The 20,654-nt window shown below is 35.5% G+C and overlaps 2 protein-coding genes and 1 non-coding gene across 3 annotated transcripts; all 3 read right to left on the bottom strand.

Annotated features, from left to right (window-relative positions):
* Positions 1-7,979: 7,979 nt before the first annotated feature.
* TRNAE-UUC (transfer RNA glutamic acid (anticodon UUC)) lies at positions 7,980-8,051 on the bottom strand. The gene has a single exon. It is a non-coding gene; the product is annotated as a tRNA-Glu (tRNA).
* Positions 8,052-10,165: 2,114 nt separating this feature from the next.
* Positions 10,166-14,287, bottom strand: LOC104902266 (probable glycosyltransferase At5g03795). The gene is made up of 4 exons (XM_019251462.2): positions 13,607-14,287; positions 12,936-13,066; positions 11,663-12,011; positions 10,166-11,374 (listed from the first exon to the last, which is right to left on the bottom strand). The coding sequence occupies exons 1-4, from the start codon at positions 14,285-14,287 to the stop codon at positions 10,706-10,708; spliced, it is 1,830 nt and encodes a 609-aa protein (XP_019107007.2). The 3' UTR covers positions 10,166-10,705.
* Positions 14,288-15,802: 1,515 nt separating this feature from the next.
* LOC104902267 (probable glycosyltransferase At5g03795) lies at positions 15,803-20,410 on the bottom strand. Its single transcript, XM_010689984.4, has 5 exons — positions 20,185-20,410; positions 18,061-18,725; positions 17,823-17,956; positions 17,215-17,563; positions 15,803-16,471 (listed from the first exon to the last, which is right to left on the bottom strand). The coding sequence occupies exons 2-5, from the start codon at positions 18,709-18,711 to the stop codon at positions 15,803-15,805; spliced, it is 1,803 nt and encodes a 600-aa protein (XP_010688286.1). The 5' UTR covers positions 18,712-18,725; positions 20,185-20,410.
* Positions 20,411-20,654: the final 244 nt, after the last annotated feature.

The following is a 20,654-nucleotide window of genomic DNA, read 5'->3' as shown; positions in this document are numbered from 1 at the left end:
TAGGGTTAAAAATTGAAAATTTGGCAAAATAAAGAAAATTTAGGCTTGGACCCTTTAGACCCTCCAGACCCTCCAGACCCTAAGGGTCTGGGTCAGGGTCCAATTTTTTCAGACCCTTAGGGTCCGGGTCCGGGTCTGGGTCTGTAAAAAAAATTAGGGTCCGGGTCTAGGGTCCGGCCAGACCCGACCCTTGCCCATCCCTAGTTCTCACTTAATCATAATTTTTCAATATATAAATGCACCAGAAAACAAGACCGTTGTAAATTTTTTGAGGACCCGAAATCTATATATTAAAAGGCGTGCGTAACAACGTCGATGCGCCACGTGCACCCTCCTCCTACCACCAGAATTTTGCCACGTGTCTGTTAACCAACAAAGTCAAGTGCTCATTATTTAAAAAATAAATATGTTGAAGCCTGGGCTTGAACCCCCGACCTTATGTAAGGGTTTTCAAAGAATCACCATCTAATCTAACGTCTCTTAATGATCCATGTTTCCACAAAATTACAAATATGTGTTGTAATTAGTTAATGTTATTAAACATATCCCTTGCATCCTTAAAAATAAATTTTTTTGCATGTTCATTAAAATTAATTATGTATGCATGATACCATTTGAAGAGCAGTGTTGAACACTATAGTACTACCCTTATATTTACAGTAATACTAGCTATAAACAAAATTTGATCATAAGTCTGTATTAAATATATATGGGCCTAGGCCGCTCCACGTCTAATATATTGAGAAGTGTTCCTTATAATGTATGTGTCATGTGTCGCCATCCCTTAATGAGTAACATTCTATCCACATCTTTCTCATATAGTAAAAAAAAAAAAGCATACGTGAACATTCAATCCCACAACCTTAAGTATGAAAGAAAGAGATACAACCATCACTCCACTATACTATTATTGCTTATTTAATCAAAATCCATATAATGAATGACATAACTTTTTAAATGAGTATGAGATGACTTATTTAACTACTACTAAATTATAGCACAGAAAAACCCCGAGGCATCGCTCGTGCCTAAACACTAGTTATAAATTAAAGCTCGGGTTTAAATGATATCACTAACAAGAACATTTAACTTAAGACTTTTGGACTCTCTAAGAAGTGGAGCCTTGTACTGTTGCTTGTTGGTCGCTTTACGCACCCTACTAGACGATCCGGGCCATCCGGCTAGAAACCCTATCATTCTTGATAGTTGATACGGGATTGATATAAAAGCACTAAACAGTGCCAGTAAGTGAGCATGTAGTTACATCTCATTTCTCCCAAGACCTAGAAAGAGTGATAAAAATGGGAAGAGTTCTTCCTAGGGACATTATCATAGACATACTCCTCCGATTATCAGTTAAATCTCTTCTACGTTTCAAGCATGTTAGTAAATCTTGGAAGATGATAATAACCAGCCCTAAGTTCGCCTACCATCATATCAACCTCCATAACTCTCTTGTTTCGACCTCGAATCGATTCGTTATCATCAAATGCCCTAACTCCCCTCATATATTCCGTGTTAACTTCGACACTCCACTCTTTAATGCAGTCAAATTATCCCTCCCAAAAGGCTTCATCAGATCTTCCTATGCACATGTCGTTCTTGGTGGATCATGTAATGGCTTAATCTGTTTATGCTGCTTTGTTGAAGGGAAATTCATTGTACTTAACCCTATGACACTTACCTATTCTAAACCTATTACTCCCTCCGTCCCATACTATAGTGTTTGTTTCTTTTTTACACGGTCTTCAAGACGTAACTTTGATCATTATTATCTTCAATTTTGTATTAATTAAAAAATATAAAAAGTTGATATTATGAAACTACACATTGAGACGAACGAATCTAACAAGATCCCACATGAATATGTTTTTATATATATACAAATGAGAATATTCTGTTAAGGATTTTAAAGTTTGACCTACCAAAAATGAAGTAGGCACTATATTATGGGACGGGGGAGTACTACTTATCATTTCCTGAATGGAATACGAATCGTTGGATTCGGGTTTGATTTCATAAACAATGACTATATAATCGTTTGTGTTTCTTATCACTGTTCTATCATTTATAGTTTTAAGAGAAAAACTTGGAGAATTCGTAATGAGGGTAATCAGGGATATGAATTTCTTAACAGGGTTGTTGGAGTTCTTGTTAACAACCATCTTTTACATTGGATTGTACGTGTGCATGAATCTTCTAAGAAAATGATTGCATGTTTTGATCTTTGTACAGAGAAATGGAGTTTGATTAATCTTCCTGATTATATAAACTTTCAAATGCAACATCGTCGTTCTAAATTAAGTGTCCATGTAAATGGATGTTTATGTTTATCAATTCTTTATTGTCAAGGTGTGGTAATTTTATGGATGTTGAAGGATTATGCGGTGAAAGAGTCTTGGGTTAAGATTAGTGTATCAAGAAATTGTCCTATCTTTATGAAATATCATTGTTTTTGTTACAACAAAGAGGCGAATCCTTGTTGGTATGCTTTGTGTAAATTTGAAAAGTGGTATGCTGAAATTTGTACGAGAAGTCTAGTCACAGTTGGAGATGGCCGGAAGCTAAAGTTAAGTTGGAAGCATCGCTTAAGTAAAGCCTTCTCTTGTCTTACAACGTAGCTCGAGCTCACTCGTATGTGGCAATCGTAGCCTTCATTATGGACGTGTTTGGCACAAGCTTTTTAAGTAGCTTTTAGTGTCTTAATAGTGTTTGGCAAGGTAGTGGTATAAGTAGCTTTTAGTGGTACAAGTAGTGTTTTAGTAGTGTTTGCCAAAAGCTACAATTTTTAGCTTTTGGGATAGCGTTTAGTGGTGTATAAATTATATGTTAAAGTTTTGTTTGAGTTTTTAACTAATTATATTTTTAAATAGCTACTTTGACAGCTTCTTTTACTGAACATCAATATTTTATACCACTACTTGGTCAGCTAACAGCTACACACCAACCACTAACAGCTACCAGCATATAGCTAACAACTATTCTCACAGCTAAAAGCTACGACCATAGCTATTGTTGCCGAACACGCCCCATATACTCGGGTATATTCAAGACTATTTTCGACTCATTGCAAGATTATATTAGTCATATATATAGACTGCAGCTTACAAAGTGATCAAACTATTTCAGCTAATGTATATACGTCATTATGTTGCTCGCATATATGTTCATGCGTGTTGAGATCCTCTAGAGTTCCAAAATAACTCTACACGGTAGAGTTCGTTAAATATTAGTCGTTGATTAAGAAATCAAAGGCTTTTATTTTCTTTCCCGAAAATCCCCCCTATTTTCCACCGAATATCCTGCCCATATCTTTTCCTTTCCCACTAATCATGAGCCCTTGATTTTATAATATATGGTCAGGATTCAACTCTAATTTGTAGAGTTTTCATAAAACTCTAGAGGATCCGGACCCATGTTGATGCATGGGGTTTTTTCTATAAAATTACGTTTTATGGTTTTAGCTAATGTATTAGATTTTTTTGTGTGGGTTGCAAAGATTTATTGCTATTTTCTTCATATATTTGATAAAGGGCTTTATAGTATTTCATTAAACCTAGAACGGTTTAGATATAAAGATAGACGTTACGCTTGGTCAAATGTCTATCTTTTACCTAACAACGTCTAACGAAGATAACGATTATTTTGGCTAGAGAATCTGACTAACGTCTAAGGAGGTGTTATCGATCTACTGAAATTGAAATGGATGTGGTGCATATAAATAAACAAAAATTATTAAAAGATACGGTCTAATTTTAATATAAAAATAGACCTAGTCACTAAATGAATTAAACTAGTCACCGAAAGAAATTAATCTAGTTATTATTGGGCTTATTCTCTTTTTAATATTGGGCTTACTATTGCCTAATTTTAATTTAAAAGTAGGTGGTGTCTTATAAGGCAGACTCAAAAATAAAAAAGTTATGTTGTCGGGAATCAAACCGAGGTTTCCTGGGTGAAAGCCGTATATCCTAACCGCTAGACGACAACTAACGGATTTCTTATTTGTTTGTGGTGGTACCTATGCTCTGTTATTTTGAACTGAACTGAATTTTATCTAAACTGGATTTATTTTGTCTGAACTGAATTGAATGAAAATTGTGAGAGGAAATTAATTGAACTGAAATTTTCATAAACTAAATTGAATTTGCATTAATTTTTTTTTTTTGGAGGGAACTGAATTTACATTAATTTAGTCCAAAGGAACATAGCTTTATTAGAACGTGGATCATGAACTAAGCTGTAATTAGAGTACTGTGACCGAAGCGACTATGTATTATTTTTTCCATTGAGGCGGAAATTAAGATTCTGATTTCATGCAATTGAAATATTAAGGTAGCAAAGAAAAAAATAATGGAAAAAAAATGTACATTTTTATTTTTATTGGTAAGCTAAGCGAATTTGTGGAGTGCGGGACCTTAGATGGTGAAATTCCAGTAGTCGAAAGCATCACTAGCTCACGCTCTGACCCGAGTAGCATGGACAACGTGGAATTCCCGTATCTTATCGGATCGAAACCTCACACAAGTCAACCCAGCCAGAATTAGCGGGCTAAATGCTCTAAGAGTAAAGGAAAAAGGTAAGAGAAATCATACTCTCAAGTGTCTCTATAGTAAAAATTGAACCCCAACCTCAAAATTACAAGTCACAATTCCAAACACTAGTCAAACTTAACTTGGTAAAAAGTTGTATATGCTGATATATGCAAATATGCAATTGATCATAGTATAACATAAGATGATAAGACTGCTACTTCGCACATGACATAATATTCAGGCCTAAAGAGCTAGTCTTTGATCGGCAAGAACCATTTTGTTTTTGGCAAAATTAAAGCTTGGAAAGCAAAGGTGGCCCAATAAGTAAATGCACCAAAAAAACAAGACAGTCGTAAAACTTTTGAGGCCCAGACGCTAATTATAGATTTAGGCCTAAAATATTATGTGTAATTATAAATAATACATTTTATAAAATATATCATTATTATTAAACTATTTTTGAAGCTCGGATTTAAATAATATCACTAAAAAAAATATATGTAACCTAAGACTTTTGGATTCTCTAGAAAGCAGACTCCAGTATTGTTGGCAGGGGCGGATCTAAGGGGTGGCCTACCCAGGCCTCGGCCCAACCCATAATCCAAAATATCTTAAGTAATCTATCTGGGATAGTACTGCAAATAGGTATGGTGAACAGAGGTGGTTGGAGCGCGAGTATACTTGGCATCAAATCACGAATTCGATTCTAAGGATAGTTAATTTTGGTTTTTTTTGGCTTTTTTTATCTTGACTTATGAGTGATCTATACATCGTTTTCATAAAAATTAATTAATAAGTTCGGCCCACCCTATATAAAAATCCTAAATCCGCCACTGATTGTTGGTCGCTTTACCCACCCTATTCGACGAACCCGCCAGAAAACCCTATAATTCTTGGTAGTTGGTACAGGATTGATATAAAAGCACTAAGCAGTGGCATCAGTAAGTGAGCATATAGTTTCATCTCATTTCTCCCAAACCTTAACCTAGAAAGAGTGATAAAAATGGCAAGAGTAGTTCTTCCTAGGGACATTATCATAGAAATACTCCTTCGTTTACCAGCTACATCTCTTCTACGTTTCAGGCGTGTAAGTAAATCCTGGAAGCTCCTAATAACCAGCCCTAAATTCGCCTACCATCATATCGACCTTCATAAATCTCTTGTTTCGACCTCGAATCGATTCGTGATCATCAAATGCTCCAACTCCCCTCATCTATTCCGTGTTAACTTCGGAGTTCCACTCTTTAATAATACCGTCAAAATACATCTCCCAAAAAGCTTCTTCAAACCTCATTATGGTCATGTTGTTCTTACAGGATCATGTAATGGCTTAATCTGTTTATACTCCTTTATTGAAGGTAAAATCATTTTACTTAACCCTGTAACACTCACCTATTTTCAAGCTAGTACTATTGCTTTTCCCTTCGAAACTCGAAGTGTTGGGTTTGGGTTTGATTCTATCAATGGCGACTATAAATTCGTGTGTAATTCTACTTACAGAGCCATGGTTTATAGTTTTAAGAACGAATCTTGGAGATGTATTAGTCCTAAAAATATGGGATATATATATCTAATCATGGGTGTTGGAACTCTTGTTAAAAACCATGTTTTACATTGGATTGTACGTTTGCATGGATCTAATAAATCAATGATTGCATGTTTTGATCTTTGCAGAGACCAATGGAGTTTGATTAATCTACCTAAGTATGTAGAATTTAAACATCGTCTTAAATTAAGTGTCCATGAAAATGGATACTTATGTTTATCACGTATTTATAGGAATCATTTGTATGAAGATATGGTAGAGATATGGATGTTGAAAGAGTATGCAATGAAAAAATATTGGGTTAAGAAGATTAGAGTCTCATTATATGATCGTTTCCTTTGGATTTATGGTTGTTTTCATTACAACAAAGGGTTGTTTCCTGGTGTAAATGTTTTGCATAAATCTAAAAATTGGTATGCTGAAATTTGTACGGGAAGTCTTGTAACACTTCGAGATGGTAAGAAGTTTATTAGTTGGAAGCATCGGTTGAGTAAAGCCTTGGGTTGTATTACAACTTAGCTCGATCGGACTCGTATGTGGCAATCGTACGTAGCCTTCGTTATCATATGCTCGGGTACATCCAAGGCTATTTTCGACTCATTCTGAGATTGTGTTATTACTTATATAAAGAGCTCAACTTGTAAAGTGAGCAAACTATTTCAGCTAATAATGGATATATGATGTTCATTTCAGTATGTGGCAATTGTAGCCTTTGTTATCATATACTCGGGTACATCCAAGGCTATTTTCGACTTATTGGGAGATTATGTTATTACTCAAATAAAGAGTGGAGCTTGCAAAGTGAGCAAACTATTCCAGCTAATGGATATATGATGTTCATTTCCGTATGTATACTCGGGTACATCCAAGGCTATTTTCGACTCATTGGGAGATTATGTTATTACTTATATAAAGAGCTCAGCTTGTAAAGTGAGCAAACTATGCTATTTCAGCTAATAATGGATATATGATGTTCATTTCAGTATGTGGCAATTGTAGCCTTTGTTATCATATACTCGGATACATCCAAGGCTATTTTCGACTCATTGTGAGATTATGTTATTACTTATATAAAGAGTGCAGCTTGCAAAGTGAGCAAACTATTTCAGCTAATGGATATGTGATGTTCATTTCAGTTTCTAGTTTAGTATGCGCACATATATATGTTGGTGCATGTGGTTTTTTTTAGTGAGATTACATTTTGTGGTTTTAGCTAATGCATTAGATATATTGCTTCTTTTTTTGTGATCAGTTGCAAAGATCTATTGCTATTTTCATCATTATCTTTGCTAAATTGCTTCATGTTATACGACAACTTTCTGAAAAAAGTGTTTTACTTATTTCAAAACGGATGAAGTATTTTGTTAATCTATAGAACGTTTTAGATATATATTAAGATAGACGTTACGTTACACTAAGAGCCCGTTCGTTATCATTTTTTGTTTTCAGTTTTCAGTTTTTTTCAAAAAAATTAAAAATCAAAAACTGAAAACCAGAAAAAGTGGTGTTTACTTTGCACGTGTCAGTTTTCCAAATCATCATGTTCCCAATAAATAGTCAAATTTTATATTCATGAGAGGACATATATCATATGACTTTGAAAATCAAAAATACCTTAAAACTGAAAACCACAATAATAGCTATATTCATGAGAGGACATATATCATATGACTTTGAAAATCAAAAAAACCTTAAAACTGAAAACCACAATAATAGCGAACAGGATAATGATTCTTTTCCGTTTTAAAAAAAAGAAATCGATTATTTTGGGTAGATAATTTGACTATAGATTAGAGATCCGGTGGATAAGGAGTGTTGACAGGAAGTAATGCGCAGTTTTCGTTCCTCATTTGTTATCTACTGAAAATAAAATGTATGTGGTGTAAAAAAACAAAAAATTCCGTTGCCGGGAATCGAACCCGGGTCTCCTGGGTGAAAGCCAGATATCCTAACCGCTGGACGACAACGGATTTCTTATTTATTTATGGTGGTGATTAATAAGGTTTATTTAATAAGCTGTAATTAGAGTAATGTGACAGAAACGGCTATTTATTTTTATTTTTTAATTGGGGGAGAAATTTAGATTCTGATTTCATGCATTTGAAATAATAAGTTAACAAAGAGAAAAAAAATTAAGAGGTCTAGTTAAACTGTGGGATTCAATGCAACATTGGTTCTTTTGCTTCTTCTAAATAGATGGTTGTAGTTAAGTGAATTTTGTTACTATGTTTGGCTTAGGGTTTCAAATCATTTAGATATGATCTTTTCACATTTGATAAAATTGAAATAGTGTCCGATCAGGACGGACTTAAACAATTTGGGGATCATGTACTAGTTTTAAAATTAAGCATTTAAATTAAAAGAATGTTGCATTAAATTACAAAATTCTAGTCCATACTTCATAGTATTAAAAAAAATGTATATGCTTATTCAATTTTCTTATGTATACTAAATTTGAGGGTCCCATACTAGTTATAAAATCAAGCATCTAAATTAAAAGAATGTTATATTAAAATACAAAATTATAATCCATACTTCATAGTATTAAAAAAACATATGTATTGCTTATACAATTTTCTTATGTATACTACCTAAACCTCTCAATTGACCAGCAAGTAATAGCTTATTGGTGTTGCCTTTATTTCTAATCTCAGAGATCTTGGAATCGAATTTCACTCCTTGTAAGGAGGGACCCCCAGTCCCCAATTTTCCCCTTTTCTTGTAAGGGACTTTATCTTACCTTCAAAAAAATTTAAACCTCTCAACAATAAAGGAGTACTAGCATTTTCCTTTCCTTGGTAAAAATAAAAATAAAAATAAAGGAGTACTACCTAAACATCTCTAAAAAAAAAATAGTATAGACATATTCTTTTTAATTTGGTAAAAGAATTTTGAAATTTTTTCTCTCTAAATATAAATAGTGACAAGATTCTAACTTTCCGAGCGAGAAAGATAAAAAAAACAAAAAAACCAAAGAGAATACATGTGTAACCAACCAAACAACCTTGATTTTGTGATTACTAATGGGCCCTGTGCTATTAGTTGGTTTGTACAGGCGAATAGTCGGGCCTGTGTGGTTGTGTCCAACAAAATGGGCTTTTGTATCTCACCCATCACTGCATGCGAACCTTTTTCCATATATTAGAATCCTTCTTGTACATGTTCCTTATATTTTGGTGAGTATGTGAAAAAAATCTTTAGTTTTAAAGTTGTTATCCAATCTATTTCAAATGGACTTGTAGCTGGACTTAAGGAATTAGAACGAGATTTGGTTATTTAGATTGTGTTTGGTGATGGATTGGTTGTTGTTCTTAATCTTATTATACATATGAATGAATTTAAATGACATGCATGTTATGTTTCCACCATTTGGGTGTTGTCCAATATATAGACGAAGCTCTATCTAATTGGTGTCCTTTCCGATCTTTACGCATTTCACCGCTCCCCTAAAAATTCCCTCTGCCCCTACCATGCTCGAGCTTAATAGTTTCCACCGCCTGTCCAGGGTTGAGCCATGGGATTTGACTGCGGACTTAAAAAGCCACCTAGAGACGCTTTACGCCCAATCATTCTGGATAACGCTTGCATCCTCTGTCCACTTGATACATGATTTGGTAAGTTTATAATGGTGAAATGGAGGATATTTGGTCATCCGAGTTTCAAGTCGAGGATACTATGGCGATGAGGGCCTCCTCCGCCCTACAAGTGGAAGCTCAAGCGAGTCGCTCGAGCCTTGTGTGGGCAACAAGTAATGGTTTCTCACAAGTTCTTGTGTTTACAGATTCAGCTTCCCTCGTTTCTGCTCTTTCCTCCAGGGTGTGTTCCCAGCGCTACCTCGAGCATACCTTCTCTGAGATTCGGAGGTTAGCAGAATCGATGAATGGGTGTTGTATTGTTAAGGTCACCCGAGAAGAGGTAGCAGCTGCGCATGATCTTGCGAAGGTAGCTCGGAACCCTAGTTTCCCTTTTATCGCTCATTAAAGTTTGGATGTATGTGCTTTTTCTTGTTTTCTTGTTTACTGTACGCTTTCCTCGTTGTCAAAACAAAAAAAAAAAAAAAAAAAAAAAAAAAAAACACACGAAGTGAAGATAACAACAATAAGGAACAATCTGTTAAAATGAGCCCATTTTTGCCATATTCTTAAAGCAATTAACAGGATTGAACATTACAGGTAAAGATTTCGAAAGGACAATTTCACAATATCCGAGCTATTGCTCTTTGAGTTATATGCTCAGACAAACAAGTTATCAGGAACACTCGCATCTATAGAGAAATTGTTGTATAGCGTATAACAGCAGATGGCTTGATTTCGCAATTCGCTTCACAAATTCGAAAGAAGTGCAATCTCTTGTAAGTTCAAAACAACAAACTAACAGTTTATGAAGTGGTCTAGATTTTTACCACCGGTTCTTGTCGCTTGTAGAGTTGATGTCCCAGAGTCAAATATATTGGTTCCATGGCTCATGATCACACCACCAAGGCATCCAACAAGAGCAACATTAAGCCAACTATATTTTTTCCACCTTAATCTATGAGTGCCATTTATTGTAACTGTACTTGCTATGAGGCCAACCAAACCCCTCTTATTTAATCAACTAACTTTAAACAACTAAATTTTTCTTCCTACAAGGGCTTCATCCGAGAAACCCGGCTAGACCAAAGTGAGTGAAGGATCATGTGAAACAAGTCATACTTCTTTGGAGTTTTATTCCAAATGAAATGCCTTTTCACCAATTTCAATCTATAGTGCATATCAAGGTACCTGTCTTCTGAGATAGCAAGTAGGATGTTCCTCAGATTCGGGATGTCTTTCTCCTGCACAAAAACAGCAAATGCCTCCCAATCTAGCACCTCGAAAAAAGGGGGCACATAATTGTCAGCAATAATCACCGGAACACACTCGTACAAAATAGACTCGACCACCCTAGGGCTGTGGACTTGGTACCCCCTGGCACAAATGCAATACTTGCTGCTCTTCATGTACTCGTTGTAGGTCGCTTCTCCTTCAATATTACTGGGCATCGGGCCAGAGATCTTCATGTCTGATGCCTCATTCTCCCAATACTTCAGCAATAATGGTCGGAGATAACCGTGCATTTTCCCAGCAAAGAAGGCTAGTATCTCTCTCTCTGAAGGTGGTTTTCCTCCAAATTCTATTGAAGGGTCATCTTCATTGTGAATAAATGTTACAGGTAGACTAACATCCTTGCTTATGGTAAATCCTCTTGCAACATTGGCATTGCACAAAGCTCCGATACAGCTGCTCATATGCTTCCTCGTTATACGCAAAGCCTGAGCATGTCATGTTTTTATCAGTGAAGTAGAAAACTGAACGGAAGAAAACCATCGAACTACAAGAAGATTTTCCTACTGTTATTATGTTATTCTTGGTGCTAGTCACCCTCTAATTATAGGCGTGAAATGGCATCAGCAATAGGCAGAGCTAGCAATTTTGGTCAATGGGTCGGGTTCGAATAAGATTCTGGATCGATATTGGGTGACACAAAGTATATCAAAGATGTAAAAAATTAAGTGAAAGTAACTAAGACAAAGAGTAGGGATAGAACTTCTATGACATACCCAATCATGGCAAGCAACAAAAAAATGATCTGCACCCTTAGTAGCATTCCAATAGCTGTATTTATTCTTGATCAAATCCACATAATCTCTAAGAAAATTCTCCAGGTTTCTGACATTATGTGTCTTATCATCATATAAGGTCCAGCGCAGTGTTGTGGAACTAAAGGGTAAGTAATATAGATGAGCATTCTCGGGGTCCTCCACTACAAAGCGTTTACTTCTCGCTATGAGTTTCATAAACCACCCTTCACCTGCATAAATTCCTGTTAGCCCTGGTTGGTGAAATATGGGCTTCTCCCCTTCTTTGTATATATAAATTTTGAGTAAATGTTCCATCAAGTCATAGCTCCTACAAAGATAACCCTTTCAGTAAAATAACGCTACAGGACATGGTACATTTAATATAGTCAATTAATTTGTATTTAGGGTCTGTTCTCTTCGACATAAAACAACTGAACTGAATTGAATTGAACTGATTGCAACTGAACTGAACAGATTGCAACTGAACTGAACTAATAGAAATGATAATCGGAGCTGAATTGAACTGTTTTCAATTGAACTAATTGAAATTGAACTAAACTGAACTGAATTGAACTGTTCTTATTGCAACTAAACTGAACTGAATTGAACTGAAATGAAATAAGCTAGGAAGAATAGGCCCTTAAGCATGGTGAAACTTACACAAATTAGCTTGAAATAATCAGATCAAAATTACAATCAAAAAAGATCATAATTCCTTCTTTTTTCTGTGGAAGGAATAGACAAATAACAATTTTACGTAAGCATATTGAAGAACTAATGAGAATCTAGTAGAGCTTAATGCTAGATTATCATCATTCTGGTAGTTTTCTTATGGGTAAAAAGTCCCAATTATCGGTCTAGGTTTCCAGGTGGGTTGGGATCCCTTATGTACCCCCACATATACATAGGTCATATTACTCGTATATGGCCAACTAATTTCAAATTTTTTTCAAAAAAAAATATCACAACAAGAAGCAAACAATAATGCCAAAACCTTAATTCCAAAAGATGGGGTCGGCTGCATGAACCAAATTTCTTCATATCCTCTTAACTTCCTCCATCCCACATAACTTCTTCTAATATCCTCATAATACATGTCAGAGATACGCTCAAATGTCCTAAGATGTACCAATGTGTCCCAATAATTTCCGTCACCTACTCCAAAATTCATCTTTATGCAATCATTTCAACTTTGTATCTCCTCACTTTGCTAAAAGACAAAAACACATAATCATCAGTGAAGATAGCTTACCTTTTGAACACAGAGACATTCCGAAAAAGAGGAGCATGCAAGTCTGCAACATTTCTTAAAACAGGGGCATTCTTAATCTGTGAGCTAGCATAGCGAAGCTCATTATCACGTACTGTTGACCATTCCTGCCTCTGTAATCAGTCAAAACAAAAGCATCACATTAAGGTTCAAAATGCAATTTACAGCACATAGTAAAAAGAAGGCTATTATGGACTGGTTTTATCTGAAAAGGAAGGAATTTATTCCCTCTCTTGGACTGGGTCAGGAGAGGAGGGAAAGGAGCATTTTAAAAGAGTGGTATGCTACAGTGGCCACCCTTGTATACCATCTTTGGAAGGCTCGGAATACAGCACTGTGGGAGCATAAATTTTTGTTGAGCAGTCGTACAATCACAGCAATAATTTTTGATATAAAAAGTAGAATAAAGAACATTATAGGGAAGAAAGTTACCAGTGCTAATAGAAATTGGTTTAGCAAACTATAAGTGATGAAATAGTATAGATAGGCTATGGTTTTAGCCTTCTCGTTTCCACAGGCCCTAGGAGAGAGGAGTCCTTCCTATAAGGTTTGCCCTCACTATGAGTCTACAATTCTGTTTCAGGTTGTAATGTGCTGAAAGTTTATACAGATACTTGCTTGCCAAAAGAAAAGAAAAAGAAAGGCTATTATACCACTAACTCGGAATACTTGGGACCACTAAGCAACATGGATGTCATCTCAGACAATGTAACCAACTTAACCCTCCTCATCCTTCTTAAATATTTTTCGATGTTGAAATTGTCATTCTTCAAATTACCCTTTAACACAACCTGCTTAGATTTTTTCTTCCGAGAGTTTCTTATGGATGCAGAAGTACTCGATTTGATACTCGAAGTCCGTACTCTACTCATGGGAATCGGTCTAGGCCGACTAGCTACAATCGAAATATTTTTAGAAACATTTGCACTGCTGTTGTACTTCACATTTGAGCTAGCAAGATGCTTCTGGTCACTGTCCTGAGTAGTACTGTTGTGCAAGATATAAAATAGCTTTGTTCTGCCCTCTACACTACTAGAATTTCTTTTGAATGCAAAACCCTTACTAAGAATGACATCCTTTCCATTTCTTTCTTGATGAACTGCACCCTCCTGTCCGAATTTACTCGCATTGTTATCAACAACTAAGTAAAAGGAACTATTTGTCATCGGATTTCCCAAACTTGGACTTTTGGGTTGCATTTCTGATAGATAGTATCGCCCCGAAGAAAATCCCCAAAAAAGAGACAAAATTGTTACGGCTGCTACAAAGCTCAGCACAAAAAGAGGCACTAATAATCTCCCAGGATTGCATAGTTTCATAAATCGGGCAGTCATTTTATATCCTATGAAACTATCCAATAGGAAATCCCAATATTCCCATTTTACGTCCGAGCAATCTCCTGAAACAAGAAGTGGAACTTGGATTTAGCTATCAAAATGGATGAACAAAGAGAATTTATGCTAAAACTGACAAAATTAACCAAACATATCTATACTCATCTTGATTAGTGAAATATATATATTGAAGCAGCATATACCGAAAAGCACATAATAAATATTTGTAACCCCAAGATTTTTATATTAGGACTTAGGTTTTTAAATAAAGCTCACAATAATTAGATACTGAGAGAAAAAACAGAAGAGGGAGGGCGAAACCAAGCTTTAGGAGAGAGAAAACTGCATCTGAAGTCAAAAAAGCTTCAAAAACTTCAACTCAAAAAAAAAAAAGTTTCTGTATGAGATAATTTCAGTATCAAACACCATAGAAGTGCATAAGATAGAGAGAGTACCTGTCCAGTCAACACAAGTGAGTGAAGTGACCAAGTTTAAGACTGACTGTGAAGCACTATTATATTATGTGGTTAATTTATAGTTAAAAAGGGAATCTTAAGGAGCTTTAATTGTCCTATTATCTTGAGCTTTGAAAACAATGACAGTAATTAATAATTTAATCTTTTACTCCTCTTTCCTCTCCTCACTAATTGCAAATTTTAATTCTTTCTTCAACTTACTTTCTCCAGGTTCCAAGCCATACTCCACTCTTACATCTTTCATCTTCTGTCCCATCCCTTGTTATCTCTGCAAATCCATACACACCCACTAGAATTATCTCCACTTTTTCTTTCATGATGAAAAGCAGTGGAAAATGTTACTAAATAGTTATTTCTGCAATCATTTCATGTCTAAAATTTTCACTAAACTGGATTCAGAAAAACAACTTATCTTAAATTATTGACAACAAAAGGTCAGAGATTCTCTAAAATAATGGAGAGGCTGTTTATGGCAAAAGTTGTCCAACAAACAGGTGTAAAAGGATACCAGTCATTGGATCAGTGCAAGGAGGAATAATTAGCCTTTGGAACACACAACAAAAATTATAACTCGGAAAATAACTAGAACAAAGGAAATATTCACAAGAACATTCTCCACTATGGTCCTGTCTACGGATGTCTCCGCATACTAAGTCCCACTATGGGGGATGAGTTCACTTAATGATCCGGTAGCTAAAAGACCAATTTAAAAGGTCAAACGACGATGTGTCAAGCTCTAGTTGCTAAGAAAAGGGAGTAAATCAGAGAGACGGGGAAATTAATTGAACAACACAAAAAACTAATAATTAAACAGGTTATGTTCTAGGTTACTTGGATCATTACCGGAAAGCATCCCCATAGTTGCGATGATATTAACATGACCCATAGGTTGGGATTATTATTAGAACACTTTTTCATAGTTGAGAATTCAATTGTGACTTTTTCTAAAACAAAATTCACAAACTTACAGTTACTGATTTGCAGGCAATTGAGGTTAACCAAAGACATCGCATTTTGCAGCATTTTGCACCAAGACTTCCTAAGCAGACTTTATCTGAGAAACTCGGTTATACCAAATTGAGTGAAGGATCATGTGAAACAAATCATACTTCTCCGGCGTTTTATGCCATATGAAATGCCGTTGCACCATTCTTATCTTCTGTTGCATATCAAGGTACCTCGCTTCAGAGATGGAGAGAAGAATGTTCCTCAGATTTGGAATGTCTTTCTCTAGAACGAACACAGCAAATGTCTCCCAATCTAGCACCTCGAAGAAAGGAGGCACATAATTGTCAGATATAATCACGGGAATACACTCGTAGAATATGGATTCGACAACCCTAGGGGTGTGGACCCCATAACCTCGGGCACAAATGCAGTACTTGCTGCTTTTCATGTAGTCCCTGTAGACTGCTTTGCTTTGAACATCCCGCTGCATTGGACCTAAGATCTTCATATCAGGTACCTTATTCTCCCAGTATTGCAATAATAAAGGACGGAGATAACCATGCAACTGGCCAGCAAAGAAGGCTAATATATTTCTCTCAGAAGGTGGTTTTCCTCCTATGTCTCTTGTGGGGTCATTCCCGCTACGAATATAAGTTACCGGTACACTGACATCTTTGCCTACACTAAATCCTCTTGCAACATTGGCATTACAGAGTCCTCTGATGCAACTGCTCATATGATCCCTTGTTATACGCGGGCCCTGAAAATTTCATTGTTTTGTCAGAGGGGAAAAGCAGCCAAATGGATATAGAATTAGAAGTCAAAGTAGCATGCTGTGCAGCTGATGAAAATCCACTTCAAGATTCTGATACAAATTTATTCACCAAGTTTCACTTACCTTTTCATAGGTGGGATATTGTACTTATGGTACTTAAACTAACGACTTTCTGTACTCTTGATTGTCACCTTTCGCCTTCTTGAAATTTGAAATTAAGCAATCATTACCCCTAATTCACACCCTTGCCTTATTTTCATTTCAAGGAAAATAAGTTGATAAAGGGTTTATAAGGTCCAATAAGTTTGAGGATTGATAAGGGCGAATAAGTTCATATAATGGCTAAAATAAGGTCCATTAAGTTCAAGCAAGGATTGATAACGGCAAAAATAAGGTCCAATAAGTTTGGAAAAGTTCAGATTAGTGTTGATAAGTGATATTTAGTGCAATAACGAATATCTTATCCCAATATTCAAGCATCATATATGAATGCTTTCAGTTGAAAGCATAGTAATAAAGGCAAAAGTGTTGCATATGCTAATGTTGCTGATGCAGATATAAAGTATGACCACTGACCAGATCATGCAAAGATTTTGTCTTATTAAGCTAGAGATTAAGAAATCATCAAAAAAAATACTTAGAACACTTAAGTGACTTCCAAGTTCCAACAGATACAAAAAACAACAAAATTCAGATTATTAACGGGACTTGGAAGTTGGAAGACATACCCAATCATGACAGGCAACGAAAAAATGATCTGCTCCCCCAGTCCTGTTCCAAAAGCGGTATCGCGTTTTTATCAAATCCAAATAATCTGTGAGATAATGCTCCAAGTCCTTGATACTATGTGACTTCTCATCATACAGGGTTGTGCGCAGTGTTTCAGAGCTGAATGGTAAGTAAAAAAGATGGGCCTTTCTAGGGTCCCTTACAGTGAATCGTTTACTTCTCTCTAACAGGTTCATAAACCATCCTTCTGCTGCATATAACCCGCGTAGTCTTGGGTGGTGAAATATTGGCTTCTCCCCTTCTTTGTATACATAAACTTTGAGAAGATGATCCATCAAGTCATAGCTCCTGCAGATACAATACCTTCACAATATAAGCCTGGCTTTTTAAACATATGGAATCCTTAAGCTAAGAACATAATTGTACAGTAGCCTATAATCTTTGAATAGGTACAAAATAAGGAAAAACAGACGAACAATTGTTTTGCAAACAATCAAGCATCTCAGAGTTAGTAGTACTTTAGTAGACAATACTTACATTGCTCTACCTCTGTGGCTGCTCAAACACACACAAATTCCATAACAAAGATGGTCATTAAAAGGTTTACCTTTTGAAAACAGAGGCATTCCGGAAAAGAGGAGCATGCAAGTCGAGCAAGTTCCTTATTACAGGGGCATTCTTGATCTGCAGGCTTGCAGTACGAAGTTGGCGATCACGTATTGAAGAAGATCTTCGTCGCTTCTATAAGTCGAAATATATATGAAACTAATGAGGAAATGTGCTAATAAAATTAGTTGAAATAAAAACAATTGAAATAAGTACAAAAAAGTGAAAGACTTTCATACCACTGAGGTCAAAAAGGAAGAACGACTAAGCAACATGGTATTCATCTCAGATAAAGTTATAGTTGCCCCCCTCATCTTTCTCACATATCTTGCAATCTTAGACGAGTCATTCTTACTCCCAGCCTCGAACTCCATAACTTGCTTGACTTTGTGCACCTCCGAGCTACTTGATGAGGCTGAAATAAATGATCCCGTACCCAAAGGTTTTGTGATATCAATGATAGTTTGACCAAATGCAGTCGAATAATTTGCTGAAACACCCATATTGATGGCACCTTGATCAACGTCATCACGACTAGCATTGTTATGCAACAATTTTGATTGGCTCATTCCACTGTCCACATTCGTAGCTTTTCTCACTGATGCCAATTCCTTACTAGAAGCAACAACATGTTCACTTATCTGGACTGTAAGTCGGTTCTCACCAACTCCCTCCACCATGTCAAAAGTACCATTCTTATTCAAATGCAAGGAAGGTGAACTTTCTTGTATCATTATGAGAGGTGAAGAGGCTTCACCAGGTAACAAAGTAGATATGTATGTACCATAAGGCAATGCCCAAAACTGAGAGAAAACTATCATAACTGCTAAAAAAACCATGATAGAAAGAAGCGTTCTTCGTCCATGATTGCCTAATTTCAAGACAGCCATATGATACTCTATCCCTAAGAAAGAATTAGAGGGCACCTTGTGAGTATCCAACAATATCAAATTCTAGTATAAGAAACATTTGATCATACAATCTCATCCAAAAAATCGTCATAAAAACATGTGAAGAAGCTAATGAGCAAAGAGCAAGATTACATGCTAAACTGACAGAAAATACATCTATCCATCAGAAATAGACAATTAAATAACAAAAGTATATCATGTTGTTAAGTTGGATTTACTAAGAAGGTATTCGGAAAAGATTTTTTCGAGTTCTCCAACTTTCTTTGTTTGGTTTGTAAAAGGTGGAAAACAGTTTCCTAATGATATTTTTAAGTGATGGAACGCAATTTCAATTTTATATGATAGTTTTCCTAAATGTCAAATCTTCTTCAACTATGGCTTTATTTGTTTTGGAGGAAAATGATTCTCCCCATTTTCCATTGATTGGTTGGACAAAAGGTTTTTTTCTTTTTTGTGAAATGCGGAAACATAGATTTGACATTTAGTGATTGGTTCGACAAAAGGTAGAAAAGAGTTTTTGATCCATGTGTACGAATTTTCCTCCAAATTTTGAAGGAAAACCATTTTTCTCCTCTCTCTCATTTCTGACCTCTCCACTTTCCGGTTCCTTTATATCAAATCACAACATAAAAAATCCATTTTACATAAGTTCCTCACACAAAAAACAAGAAATGGTTAATGATACAATCAACCAATGCATTATGACTTAATTATTCCATTGCTAAGATACATCCCGTCGAAATAACTACAAACGACAAAAACTTAATAGTTTTTCATCAAACTGAACAAAGGAAATTTAATATTTATCCGCACTTCTGCAGTTTCCACTGGAATATAAATTCCATGGAAAATGTTTTCCACCAAACCAAACGGACACTAATTTACCCCTCTAGGCTCTATCCTCTAACTTTTACCTTAGAGAATGTATTCACGGAAGATGATCTTCCATTAAAAATGGTTTCCGTCCAACCAAACGTCTTAATGTCTATCTCTAATGGGTAATTTAGGCAGCAATTAGTTTCCACAAATACACTAGCTATCAATGTCTTGGCGTAGTGGTTGGGATTGAGGTGCTGTGGTCACAGGTTCGAATCCCCTTCCTTCTTTGTACTCTATACTGCCTTCGTGGATCATACGGATAAGAAAAAGTAAATAAACAAAACCAAAAGAAAAAACAAAAAAATAAGCAAGAAAGTTGTTAAAGCATGCTTTAGTTTCTGCATATGATTGTTAATTTTGTATTACCAAAAATAAAAGACCCAGAAAACATTGAGAATCACTCAATTTTCAAGCTTAGTGATAATATAATATATGCTTAGCTAAATTGAATGCATGATTTAAACTACCAATAAATTGCTAATTTACTATAAATAGTACTTAACTACTTACTAATTTATTTTAAAATGCAGGAAAGAAGGAGTATTTGATAAAGAACGGAGAGAGAGAGTGTACCTGTTGAATATCAGCACTCAGCAGTAGACAAAAGCAGTGACAAATGCATTTGAAGACTGAAAAATGTCGGTACTATCAAGGAGTAGAAGAAGAATAAAACGACGTCATTTCTTAGTTTAACATCCAATACGACGTCGTTGCTTCTTTGTCATATTCTTCCCCAAATTAGTTTCAACTTCAGGAGATTGGGATTAGGTTTTAAAGACAAGAACTACTAATTTATGTAAGTAGGTTGTTTGTGATATTAAGGGGGCATCTCTTTTAAAAACAACCTTAAGTGTTAATTATGATTTTGGCAAATTTTGAATCTTCGGAATTGTTGGTACTTGAATTTGAGATAAATGTTGAGTTTTGTCTTTTTCTTTGATTTGTTTTCTTTGTATATTTATGCATGAATCGTTGGAACTCGCATTTTGTTGTTTTGTTGAATGGATTAGAATATATGTACTTGTGTCTACACATTTATATGA

Source organism: Beta vulgaris, chromosome 8 (assembly GCF_026745355.1).
Source record: "Beta vulgaris subsp. vulgaris cultivar EL10 chromosome 8, EL10.2, whole genome shotgun sequence".
NCBI lineage: Eukaryota > Viridiplantae > Streptophyta > Magnoliopsida > Caryophyllales > Amaranthaceae > Beta > Beta vulgaris.
The sequence above is the reverse complement of the archived record's forward strand: the minus strand, read 5'-3'. Positions and strand labels throughout refer to the sequence as shown.